Source organism: Miniopterus natalensis, chromosome 8 (assembly GCF_054644295.1).
Source record: "Miniopterus natalensis isolate mMinNat1 chromosome 8, mMinNat1.hap1, whole genome shotgun sequence".
NCBI lineage: Eukaryota > Metazoa > Chordata > Mammalia > Chiroptera > Miniopteridae > Miniopterus > Miniopterus natalensis.
The window spans coordinates 5,136,372-5,150,060 of NC_142088.1; the positions used below are offsets into that span (position 1 = coordinate 5,136,372).

Below are 13,689 nucleotides of genomic sequence, written 5' to 3' on the forward strand. Positions count from 1 at the left end.
GCCTGGTGGCCATAGCTGACTTCCCACGGCCTGCACCCCACTCTCCCTCCGCAGGTCTGCTCCCTCTGTCTTGTTGGCCGTTTCATCAGGATTCGGGGCCCGATTCCCGTGCCCTCCTCCAGCTCCTGTATTCCTCCTTCGGTGTCTTTCTCTCTGCACGCGTCCCTATTTCTGTCTCAGCTTTCAGCCTCTGCCATGAGATCATCTAGATGTGCAGAGGGGTGAGAACACAGGCCCTGGGGTCAGAATGCCTGGGGCCATCCTCCTCGTCTGACCCCCAAGCCAACTACACACATGGTCTCTGTAGATTTCAGTCTCCTTTTCTGCACTTGGGCAGACAGTGAGCGACACTACGCCCAGGGCCAGCTGTGAGCAGGAAGCCACAGCTGCCGGAGTAAACGCTCAGGAAGTGAGCTCTGAATAATGTGGTGGCTTTTATTGTTCTTGACCCCTTTCTCCTGTCTTTCATTTCTCTTCCTTCTCTCTCTCAAAATACCCGCATCCCTTTCTCAACACCTTGTCACTTCCCCTCCTCTCTGCCTACAGGACTGCCCATCTCCTTGAAGGTTTCTGCTCTTGAACAGCACCCCTGACAATTAAAGCGGTTCCTCAATCGGCCGTCATTAGGGGTCTGCTCTGTGACGATGACCTGGACCCAGAGTTCTCAGCCCTTCACAGCTTCACACTGATCTTCTCCTACGGGGGTCTCTCTAAATCACAGTTACTTCCCCGTCAGCATTCTCTTTAAATCTGGCTTCCTGACACACTGGGTTCCCGTTTCTCTGTCTTGGTTATTGGATTTATTGTCTCTTCTCACAGCTCCTCCTTCAGGATCAGCCCCTGGTCAGACTCTCAGGTGAACAGCCCTCCCTGCCCTCTCCATGCTCCTCAACAATTCTTCCCTGATCCCCAAACTCCACTGAGGACTCAGGGCCCACCTCCCCTTCTCCTTTCCTCTTAGCAGATCAGAATTGATTTTTATCTGGTTGCAATCACCTTGGTCAAGGCTTAGCGGGGTGTTCAGGTTCTCTGCACTCCTTTCTCTATCTCTTGCTTCTTGACAAATTTTCTCAATGATCACTGAGAAAAAGGAGAGAGAAGACGACACTTAGGTATTTCCATCAGAGACCACGGACATTATCTTAAATTTACACATTTAGAAATTTCTAGTGTTGGGTCACTCAAAGCTCATTGAGTTCCTATCCTCATGGTTAAGTTCCCCATCAGCCCAGGGACAGAAGAGAGGACCCTCAACAAGGGAGCCCTTATGCTTCCTGTAAAGAAAGGGGCCCCTCAAACGTCAGGATAAAGGAGTCATGGAAACCTTGAGAGCCTGCCTTTTATGTTAAAAAAGTTACAGATGTCTGGGAGAGCATATATCAAATAAATAATGAAAGTGAATGAGTTTTCTGACCTGTTCAAATAGTAAGGAAGAAACAGGAATTTTGGGGGGAGAAGGAAGATCCTATAGAAGTTTATGTGTATGAAAGGGAAAGCCCAAGAACTTTAAATAAATGGTTGGTGAAGAGAAGGTGGAATGAACTGGGTCAGGAGGATGAGCACTTCCCAAAGGGACACCAGAGGACACAGGAAAGGCTAGAAACACCCCCAGGGGGACCCAGATCCCAGAACAAGGGAAAGACACTTGGACGCTGCAAGCGGGAGTGAATATTGCGGCACTGGAGGGTGTACCAAGAGGCTGGGACAGGGGCCCTGGACGCTGCCAAAAGGGGAGATCAGTGCACCAGCAAAGGATTTCTGCATGCAGGTGACCTAGTGAAATAAGAGGAAGGAAATAAACCAAGAAGCTCAGGATGGGTATCTGAGGGGCCTCCAGGCAGGAGAAGACTAGGAAGGTGGTGGGTACACTTTTCCCCCAGGCTGACGGCAGGTGAATCTCCTGGGTCAATAAACCTGTCCTTATGAACCTATAAGTCTGTATTATCTCTGTAATGCCCAGCAACTAAACATCGAATGCCTTAGCTTTGGATGTCCAAATTTCCAAAATCTTTCCAGGTTTATTTTTTTTAATTTTTAGAGAAAGGAAAGGAAGGGGAGAGAGAAGGAGAGAGAGAGGGATCCAACCAGGGATAGAACCTGAAACCTGGGTATGTGCCCTGATCTGTGAAACCCACCACATTTTGGTGTGTGGGACAACGCTCCAACCGACTGAGCCACAGTGGGCAGGCCTCAAATTTATTCTTTTGAACCAACTCCCACAATCTGCTTCTCACTCTCTGATTGAGAGAAATCTAATTTGTCCTTGTTTTGCAGATCTGTGGGACCCTTTGGCACTCTATACATTTTCCCATAGTATCTGCCTTCCTCAGCTCATATAGTTATTTTTCTCATGAATTCTCCATCGTTATTTGGACACTGTGGCTGATACCAAATGGTGTTGGAATAGAAATTTTTCCAGTCAAGTCAAAACAAAAATTACTGGAGAGACAAAATATAACCAGGGACAACCATCCAAAAATAATGGGAGGGACAGTTTCAACCACAAATTCAGGCTACAATGAAAAAGAATAAATTGTGAACTTAGGAAAATGTAGTGAATCAAATCTACAGTTTTGTGTAGTATGGAAAACAGTCTCTGGCCGAGCAAGTGTTTTTGAGGTTATTTAACTAATATTAGCTTCACCTCTGTGGAGAAAGAGCTCATACAACCATTATCCCTCACTAAGGCCAATTTGACCTGGGTTAACTTTCTTGCTCATAACTCTGGAAACTTGATGCAGATGATCTTTCTGTATTACGAGGCCAACACTGGGTTTAGGGTGAAAAATGACCCCTGACTGAAAATTGTATATGGACTCAGAGGGACTATGTGTAAACTAGAAGCCATAATTGGCCTTCTGCCATTGTGGTGGCCTCTGTAACTCAGCTGTCCTTTGTGGGGTCCCTGAAAGTTATGACTACAAAGTTGTTCCATGAAACATTGACTCCCCTGGGCATGGTGCTGCTAAGACAGGTGGGTCCTGCACTTACAACTAAGCTGTCACTTGAGGTGGGTTGTGGTCAACTTGGTGGACTGGTGTGTGGGCCCTTACAGAGGGTCCCATAAAAGAAGAGCCACTGATGTTGCCTTAGTAGGATGCAGTGTTTCTTGTCATCTGTCCTTGTAAGTAAATCTGGTGTGACTGTGACTGTGACTGTGATTGCCCTGTGAGTTTAAATGCTTAGTTAAGCTGTCCTCCAGGTGGGTGTTGTATTCTGGTCCTTATACCAAAAGCTTTGAGAAGGCTTATGATACGTCTCTTTTCTCAACTGATACATTTCTACTGCCAGCACCGTGTGACACATGGTAGACACTTGATATATATTCATAAAAAAAAAAAAATAGGCCATGGGCATCCAAAGGTAGGTAATAAACCCAATTACCATATCTGAAGCCTTCACGAATGCCATTTAAATCAGGGTAGTTCTTCATGATGACCTTGCAGAACAGTGTATCCAGAAGGGGTAGGTTAAATGTCTTCTCCAGTTTTTTGAGAACATCATACACCACCTTTTCTATAGGTAATGACTTTTGAAAAGATTTGTAAGACTCCTTAAAAAATAATGAATGAGGAAAACATAAATACAGACATCCAAGTTACAGAAGAGCCCTAGAAAGTGATTTTATTGTTAATGCATTACAATTTCCCAACATGTAAAGTTTTAGAATTTCTCTATATTTGTACGTGCTCATGTAAAGTTTTAGAATTTCTCTATATTTGTATGACTAACTCGAACACCTAAATCCCTCCTCCTTAAAAATACTCATTTGTGAATCTGATCTCCTCACCCTCATTTGCAGTACATGGAAGAAAGAGCAATTGGGAAGAACAAAACCAGGTCCACAGGTAAGGGATGCGTAGCCTTTTCAGAGCCTGGCCAAATGTTTTAGGAAGAGACTTAGTGGTGATGAGCTGCTGTTCTACTAACTGGCAACCCTTGTCCCTCCCCCAAGAGTGACCTGTCCTGGAAGGGCTCGAAGAAGCCAAGTGGTAATTCTCTCCCTTCTGTGAATTTTGCCATAAAGAAGGCCTATTCATGGGGAAAGAGAAGACTTTCTCCATCCACCTATGTCTTTTGCTAAAATTAACCTAAATTACAAGACTCCAGAAATAGCAAAAGAAAAGAAAACTGAAAACTATTGGAGAGAGAATAGCAAGCAGCTACTTCCAAATTTACCCTAACAAGACATTAATGCTCTGTAGATTTTAATCTTAGATCTAAGTATTTAAATTGATGTGCATTCAAATGAAATGCTGTCTAAATTATTTTATTAAATCAATTCATTATTTTTATTTTTAATTTCCCCCCATTATCATTTACCTCCCCATATCTTCTTCCACTTCCAGAAACCCCTACACCCTACAATGACCACACTGTTTTCAGTGTCAAAGAGTTCTTTCTCTCTCTTTTTCTCAGTCGCTCCACCCCTCCAGCTGCACTGTTGACAGCCTGTCAACCTGCGCTCTCCATAAGTCTGTCTCTATTTGCTTGTTAGTAGTTCAGTTTGTTCATTAGATTCCACATATGAGTGAAGTCATATGGTACTTGTCTTTCTCTAACCGGCTTATTTCCTATAGCATAATGCAACCCAAGTCCATTCATCTATTCATCCACTCATAAAATTACTTTAATTCCCAGTTCATGCTATATTGTATATATAATTCCTACATGGCATTAAACATCAGTGGAGCCCCCAGCTTCAGATGCTGCCTAATTTCAATGCTATTCACCCCGACTTCAGTGGGCATCAAGGAGCCCTATTCCTTCAGTTAGGAGCAGGACTGTCCCCAGGAATGCCTGCTTCTCTTCTCCCTTTTGACCTTATAGGAACACTTAACAGCAGTACTCAAGAAGGTCCCCACACATAGGAGACTCCTCAGTTGCCTCGTTGTACCCTGACATTTGATTCCAAACTATCAAAACATAAGTAATTTGGAGCTACTTTACCAGCTTGTGACAAAGTAAGCCTCACTTACTTCATAGATCTTGTCTGTGATGAATCCACGGTCACGAAGAATCTCAAGGAAAGGAAACACTTTTTTTATTGCATCTGAAATCTCAACCTTATATTTTATGAAGTGCTTGTGTGCAGTTTCCTTGAGAGCATTGTAATCTATTTTCTCGTCCTCTGCAGATATCCTAGGGAGAAAGGATATCATGATTTTGAGATGCTTATGGAGGCTGTGACACTTTCTTTGGGAAGGATATAAAGATATATGTGAAGAATGAACATGCATAGCGCAGAACAAATGGAACTGATACAATAAAAAAGATATAATAGAAGAAATCATGGCGGATCAGAAAGGCATACATATTATTGAAAAGTCCAGACTGTCCCAATCAAGGCCATTGTAAACATATTTTCTCCTAAACATGTCTGAAATTTTTTTTTTATCACAAATTTCACTTCTATTCAACATAGTATTGGCTAGTCACAACAATCATACAAGACAAAGAAATAAAAAGCAGCTAAATTGGAAAGTCAGAAATAAGTCTCTAGTTATTGGCAGATGACATGATATTATATTAGAAAACCCTAAAAACGCCATCAAAAAATTATTAGCATTAATAAATGATGTCAGTAAAGTTGCAGGATATAGAATTAATATAGAGAAATCTGTTGTATTTCTATATACCAATAACAAGTGATTATAAGAAGAAATTAAGAAAACAATCCCATTTACAATTGCATCAAAAGTATAAAATACCTAGGGATAAATAAAACCAAAGAGGTAAAATACCTTTACTCTGAAAACCATAAGACATTGATGAAAGAAACTGAAGACGATACAAATACATGGAAGGATATACCATGCTCATGAATTGGAATTCGACTTAGCAATGAAAAAGACTGAAATCTTGCCTTTTGAGAAAACATGGAGAGGCCTAGAGAGTACTATGCTAAGTGAATTAAGTCAGAAAGAGAAAAACAAATACCTTTTAATCTCACTTATATGTAGAATAAAATAAATGAATGAAGGAATAAATAAATAAACAAAACAGACCCATAGACACAGGGAACAGCAAGCTGATGGTTGTCAAAGAGGAGGGAGTGGGGAAATGGGAATTAAAACAAGAAAAAAAATTGAATTTGTATAACAATGAGATGGAGTAAACAGGTCATCCACAGAGGAATAAAAAACAATGAAATAACAATAGAATTTAACCTTAAAAATACATCTTAATTAACATCTAAGAGAAAAGTGATCTCAGGACAATAAATACAAAGTGTCCCCTCACTGACGGACATCAGTTAAGAGAAATACCACCCTGAATTATAAAACTAGTTCATAAATGATAAGATGTGGTTTAAGAATGATGTGGTATAAACTGAAATTTCACAAGAATATCAATCATTTTTCCTGGGACTTCTGCTTTGTGTTAACATATATCTGTCTGTGTTATTGTTGTTTATAATGAATCTTTTTAAACATCTGAGTTTCAGAAGTGGCTGCTGTTTCCTGTGACAGTAGTTGTGAACCCATCTGTAATTCTGCTTCTTAGTTGGTCATTTTATTACTCTGATAATAATGCTTTAATTAACATCTCGTATTCTTAAAGTTTATGAAGGCTCAGAAATTTGTTTTTCAAACCAGAGGAGAATTATCTACTTCCCAGTATCCAACATGCATTGGGGAATAATAATGTCACATTACTGTGTCAAATTTTTTTTTGTTAAAGATAAAGATTGATGCAGTGTGCAGATGATGTTTTGTTGAATTGTACACTTGAAACTAATGTCACCCCAATAAATTCAATTAAGAAAAGATAGCAGATTGTAGAAAAGCATTTGTCTTCTCTCTTATTAAAAATGCCACTACAATTATAATTTAAAATATGGTTTCACAATGACAACAAGAATGGCAGGGGGGCAAATAAGGGATTTCATCCAAAATCTATAGGACAACAGGCTGAAGAATCTCAGAGGGAAGGGGGGAGGGGCAGAGGGAGGGAGGAAGGGGACAGGGGGTGGGAGAAGGGGCTTAAATGGAAAGAAAATTGGAGGACATCTGTAATACTGTCAACAATAGAATAAAAAATAAAGCAAATGGGAAAAGGCCAAAAAATGCAGTAAAAAAAATATAACAACAAAACACAACTTGCATTTTTAGACAAAAGGAAAACAATAAAGAGCATAAAAGTTAAAACAGGATAAAAAGTATGAAAATATATTATTTAAAACACTAAATGTAAATGAAACAATGGTGATATTGGAAGGCACAGGATCAGAATTGGAATTCAACAAGAAACACGAGGAAGACAAAGTGCCACAAAGTTGTTAAAATCAAAGACAGAGAAGCTACAGCATGCACACGTCAGCAACACAATAGACGAAAACGAGGCTTATACCCATGTTACAGAAAAACTCAAAAGACAAATAGCTTATGGATATTGAAAAACGTTCACCTCGAGTGTTTGAGTATTTACACATAGGCAAAAATGATCATACAGGCTCTGGAGAAATTAGCAAGAAAGACATATTTCTTAATTTTATGTCCTAAAAACAGGGAACATACAATTTTCCCCAATACTTTTGAAACATGTATCAATACATCATAATCTTGGCCACAAAAGAAGTCTCAGAAAGTTATAATTGGTAGAAGCTAAATGGGCATGTGAAAAAAAAGAAAGGCCCAAAGATTTTATGAAAGAAAAGAGAAAACACTATGCTGAGTAAAAGAGAAAATAAATTTTGCAGTTAGAGGCTATTTTGAAAAAGAGGAAGAAAAACAGGGAAATAGTGTCAAGGGATGGACCAATATTAGAAAACCTCTTTATGTAGTTTATTGCTTTTTCTGCTTTTGCTTGTTGTTGCATTTAATTATATCCATAAATTAATTTAAAAGAAATTTGGAAACACCTAGCAGCTATTTTTAGAAAAACTATGTGAAACAGACGGAAGCTGACACAATATAAAGTCTCCCCAAATAGTAAATGCTACAGTAAACACTGAAATGATGAGGAGGCCATTCAGATACAAAAACAGTGGTGCCTGCTGTTACCACAATTTATATATATATGTTTTAGCTAACATAATAGGACAAGAAAATAAATTTATTGGTATAAATATTAAAATAAGATACAACATTGTGTGGTATATGATTATATATGAAGAAACAATAGGGACCTAACTAAATTCTCTGAGTACTAGAAAAAAAGTTTGCTAAGGAGCATGAATAAAACACACACACACACAAAAACAGGCACATAAAACTAAGAGGTTTGACTTACAGCAACAAAGATATATACTGAAAAGAAATAAAATAGGACTTCAAACACAGTAGTAAATACACACACATATATTTATAAACATCTAAAAGTTATGAGCCTCTATGAAAATGACTATAATGTCTTACTGAAGAAAATTAAACAAGATCTAAATCAATGGAGATGTAGAAGGTGCCTCCAATCAGGAGATATAGCTATTTGAAAATGTCAATCCTTGTGAAATTACTGTGAAAGTGCACTTGCAATTTGTAATCCCACTGAAACTGGATGAAGTAATTTATAAATTTATATGACAGAACAAATATCTGAGTCAAACAAAGAAAAGTATTTAAGAAACGTAAGTAGACAGAGACTTAATAAGTTTAAATGCTAAAAATACAGTAAGATTAAAAGAATGTAGGAAAATACTTTCAGTGCACACATCTAAGCGTTCATATATCTGATACACAGAATACCAGCCTATTTACAAAATATGACAGACGACCCCAAAGGAAATGCACCTGAACAGTCACTTAGAGGACAGAGAATCAACACGTGCAATAAACAGATGACTACGGACAAACTGAAACGTCAGCAAGGAACCGTTTCTCCCGCACTAGGCCGGCAAAGCGATTTCACAGGTGGCGGTGTGGCGAGGGGAGTCCAGGGGAGCCCAGGGGAGCCCATGGGAATCAGGAGAGGCCGAGGGGAGTCCAGGGGAGCCCAGGGGAGCCCAGGGGAGCCCATGGGAGTCCAGGAGAGGCTGAGGGGAGCCCAGGGGAGTCCAGGGGAGCCCAGGGGAGTCCAGGGGAGCCCGAGGGGAGCCCAGGGGAGCCCAGGGGAGTCCAGGGGAGTCCGAGAAGCTGACGGTCACTGCGGGTGGGAGCCCGAGCCGCAGGCCCTGGCCCCGGGGAAAGGGAACGTGGTCTCGCCTCTTACAGAACATATAGGAGCAAATCTCTGTGGCCTTGGGTTAGACAGAAAGGTAGCTGTAACATCGAAGGCTTGATCCGTAAGAGAAAAAACCTGATACCTTCGGATAAAAAACACCATTAAGAAAATGAGGTTAACCCCGTCCAGAGGGAGAGAAAAGACAAGATGGCGGCGCAGGGAACCGCTGCACCGCCGCCTCCCGCAACCGCATCAAAATCACAACTGAAATCCAGAACCACCGTCACTCAGGGCCTCCTGCGATCCGGCTGCACAGAAGCCCTAACACCGGGGGCTGGAGAAGCCCCGAGACCGGCAGGAGGGGCGGAGACGCGGGCAGGTCGGAGACGGCCCCGGGCCATACCCGGTGCCCCGGTTTAAAACAGGCGGTGAGGGGCCATCTCGGCGGTGGAGGTTTCCCGGAGGAGGGAGGGGTCCCAGCCCCACAGCAGCCCCCAGCCCAGGGCTCAGGGCCGGGAAGAGGCGTCCCCACAGCTTCGGGCTGTGAACCCAGCGGGGACTGTCCCTGAGGGTCGAGGAGGCTGCGGGAGCCCCAGCAGCTCCTCTAAAGGGCCCGGCGCGGACTCACTCGGACGCTCCCTCTGAGCCCAGCGCCGGGCAGCAGCCTAAAGGGACCCGGGACACTCGGGGGGGAACTAACCTGCCTGGAATCGGGGGGAGAGGCGGAGGGCGCCTTCCTCCCAGGCAGAAGGGCTGGCGGAGGCCATGGCTCCTGTGGCGAGCCCTCCCGGCACAGCCGGCAGGCAGGCGCCATGTTTGAGTCGCCAGCACCTGACTCACCTTTGGCCCCGCCCCGTGATTCCCGGAGGCCCCGCCCCTCCCACCTGCAGCTCATCCAGGCCATTTCCAGGGGCTTTTCTGTGCAAGTGGCCTCTCAAGCCTCATGCTTAGGACGTTCCAAAAATCTCTCAAACAAGCAGCAGCTGCCCCATGCGGCTTGATAAGCGGCCCCAGGCCTGGCACTAGCGGCAGCTGCACTGGCTCATAGCTGGGCCTCTCCTGGGCACCTCCAAGCCCAGCACAAGCAACAGCCAATTACGGTTTGGTGTGGAGCTCATGCTGGGGGGCCCTGGGCAAGGCACTGGCAGAGGCTGACTTTGCACCTCCTGGGAGGCCCCAGAGACAGTGCACCTGGTGGTCAGACCCAACCACGCTGGATTACAACCCTACCACATCCATGAATGACACACTCAAGGGGCGCACTTGGACAGCACCAAAGCCCTGCTGAAGTAAATCCTGCTCCATAGAGGTGTCTCCAGCACAGCAGCTCTTTGGCTGTAGTTGCAGCGGGTCCTCACAGCTGATTGGCCTGGGGGTCAATTCCTCCCAGTGAGGCCAACAGCAACCAAGGATCAGCTACAACAGGACAGTGCACACAGCCCACACAGGGGAGCACCTACCTAGAAGGCCCAGCTGAGGTGACTGGGGAGGCTGAGCCACAGGACCCTACAGGACACCTAATACACAAAGCCACTCTATGAATTCCAGGAGACATAGCAGCTCTACCTAATACATAGAAAGAAACACCAGAAAGCAGCCAAAATGCAGAGGCAGAGAAACATGTCACAAAGGATAGAACAGAAGAAATCTCTAGAAAAAGAATTAAATGAAATAGATCCAAGCAAGCTAACAGACACAGAATTCAGAATTTTGTTTATAAGGATGCTCAACCATTATGGTAAGAGTAGTATGAAAATAACTGACAAAAATCAAAGACATAATAAAGTACCAATTTGAAATGAAGGCTACATGAACTGACATGAAGAATAATTTACAGGGAGTCAACAGTAGAGTAGAGGACGCTGAGAATCAAATCAGCAATTTGGAACATGAAGAAACAAAAAACACCCAACCAGAAGAGCAAAAAGAAAAGGAATCCAGAAATATGAAGATAGTATAAGGAGCCTCTGGGACAACTTCAAGAGGCCCAACATTCATAATATTGGGGTGCCAGATGGAGAAGAAAGAGACCAAGAAATTGAAAACCTATTTGAAAAAATAATGACAGAACACTTCCCCTCCCTGGGGAAAGAAGTAGACTTACAGGTCCAGGAAGCACAGAGGGTCCCAAACAAGAGGACCCCAAAGAGGCCCACAGCAAGATACATCATCATTATAAACACCAGAGGTTAAAGACAAAGCAAGAATCTTAAAAGCAGCAAGAGAAAAGCAGTTAGTTACCTAGAAGGGAGCACCCATACGACTGTCAGCTGATTTCTCAACAGAAACTTTTCAGGTCAGAAGGGAGTGGCAAGAAATATTCAAAGTGATGAAAAACAAGGAACTACAACCAAGGTTGTTCTTCCCAGCAAAGCTATCATTTAGAACTGAAGGTCAGATAAAGAGCTTCACAGACAAGGAAAAGCTAAAGGAGTTCATCACCACCAGACCAGCACTACAGGAAATGTTGAAGGGTCTTCTTTAAGAAGAAGCTAATGAACAAAACAATCTGATGTACTAAATAGATCCAGAGACATTGACACAGGCAACAGACGATCATATTTCAGAGGAAAGAGGGAAGGGGGGTGGAGGGTAGGAAGAGATTAACCAAAGAAGCTATACACATATATGCATAACCCATGGATACGGTCAATAACTGGGTGAAGGCCTGGGGAAGGGGGGGAGCGAGGTGAAGGGGGTCAATTGGCGGGGAAAAATGGGACACCTGTAATACTTTCAACAATAAAGATAAATTTAAAAAAAGAAAATGAGAACATTAGTCACAGACAGAGAATGAGAATCTGGGCTTGGTTAAGGACAAGGAGTTCTGCTGGGAGCAAGGAAGACAGATAAGCTTGTGATGGTCATGCAGGGCTGGAGTGAGGGGCCCCAACACAGTCAGTTTCTCCCTCAGGATACACAGTCAACATTTTCAGGCCAAGAAGCTCAAAACACCGTGTCAGGGGTCTCTGAAAAGCAGAGCAGAAGTATCCAAAGGCTCACCTTTCAGAAATAGCAATGAAATTATGATGAGGTCCAGAGAACTTAGAGAGTTGAAAGCTGTGAAGTCACCTTGTGCTATGAAAGCATATGTCAGTTCTGGACACAGCTAGAGGCTGACTTGACTCAGGCAGAGGGCTCAGGCTTCAGGACAAAGAAACTAACAGAATCAACATTTAAAAAAAATTAGTAATAACCAGAAACCACAAGGGCTAATAAAAATTAAATAATTGTCATAGGAGAAAGGTTTGAAACAACCATATGAACAGAAAGTAAAAAACTAAGGGGATGATTTATTAGGGACAGCTAAAGCTGAGAAGGCTAAAGTTGCACCAATGGAGGAAAGTTTTGCCTCCAAATTTAAAAAGAATATGTTTGTGAAGATAGTAGAGAAGAAACTTTCCCTGAAGTAAAGGTAGACTTGAATTTGCCACCTGAAGAAAGTGAGAACTGTGGTTAAAAACAGTGTCCATGGAGCTCACCAGTAACTTCCTTCACCACTTTTATTCGTAATAAAAAGGGTGCATCTATCTTATAAAATCAATGCTATAAGTTTTCACTCTAAATTTGAAAGCTTTAATAAGGTAGACGTCACCATAAAACAGTTAAAAGACAAGGAACTATATTTCTAAAGTTGAGACTTCGTAGCCAACTCTCCCTACCATTGAAGAAAGAACAATCACCCCAACTGATTACATTGGCCAAACATAAACCTGCAGTTGACAGATGAGGCCGTTTAAAAGGCCAATAGACACAAAAACCTGTTCGACTTCCCATGTAATCAGAGCATGCAAATAAACAGGATGCATCTCTTTATCCATCCCCTGTGTGGAGCTGGGGGTGGAGAGATGGTTCCTCAGCTGGTGGGAATTTAGGGCTTCAGCTGCTAGGAAGGCAATTTTGGAGGCTCTACAAACAACTGAATATTAATGTCCTTTGCCTCAAGAATTTTACCTTTTGGTTTTTGACACGAGACAAATACTTGTATAAAGGCAAAAACATAGAGAAATATATCATTTTATCACAGTTTGTTGGTAACAATGAACAACTGAAAACAACAGAAATGGTTTAAATAGAACATAATTTAAAAATAATGGTATATCAATTCCTTGGAGTAATACGCAGCTGTTAAACTGAAGGAAGTAGGTGCATATGTTTATTAACGTGAAAAGACCTCTAGGAATTTTAATGTTAAGCTTTTTAAAATGTAAAATCCAGAATGGTGTATACACTATAATCTCATTCATTAAAAAACAAGACAGAAATTTTTTACTGTGGAAAATAAGTTATATGTGTAAATGCGGAGAAAGAGACATAAAACACTATGCCCACAACACTCAACAGGACCAAGCCTGGAAGCTGCAGGGCGTGGGTGGGACGTTCCCCTCTAGTAACATCCCGGCCATTTGAAGTTTTATGAACAAGGACGTAGAATGTATTTGTTTTGAATGTAAAGAACCAAATATTTAACATATTAAGTCATGTTATTTCTGACCCCTTCCTAGAGAAAAGGAAGGACTTCTGGCCTTTTCCTTGTCGAGTACAACCCGCTGCAGAGCAGGAAGTCAGAGCCCAGGTGGGGCTCAG

General features: G+C 42.4%; 1 protein-coding gene across 1 annotated transcript in view; it reads right to left on the minus strand.

Annotated features, from left to right (window-relative positions):
* LOC107545995 (uncharacterized) overlaps nt 1-13,689 on the minus strand; it is a 37,707-nt gene that overhangs the window by 23,291 nt on the left and 727 nt on the right. Inside the window, exons 2-4 of the mRNA XM_087819966.1 lie at nt 4,980-5,142; nt 3,385-3,553; nt 997-1,080 (exon numbers count right to left, since the gene is read on the minus strand). Coding sequence (XP_087676092.1) covers nt 997-1,080; nt 3,385-3,553; nt 4,980-5,142 — 416 coding nt within the window. The remainder of the gene's footprint in view (nt 1-996; nt 1,081-3,384; nt 3,554-4,979; nt 5,143-13,689) is intronic.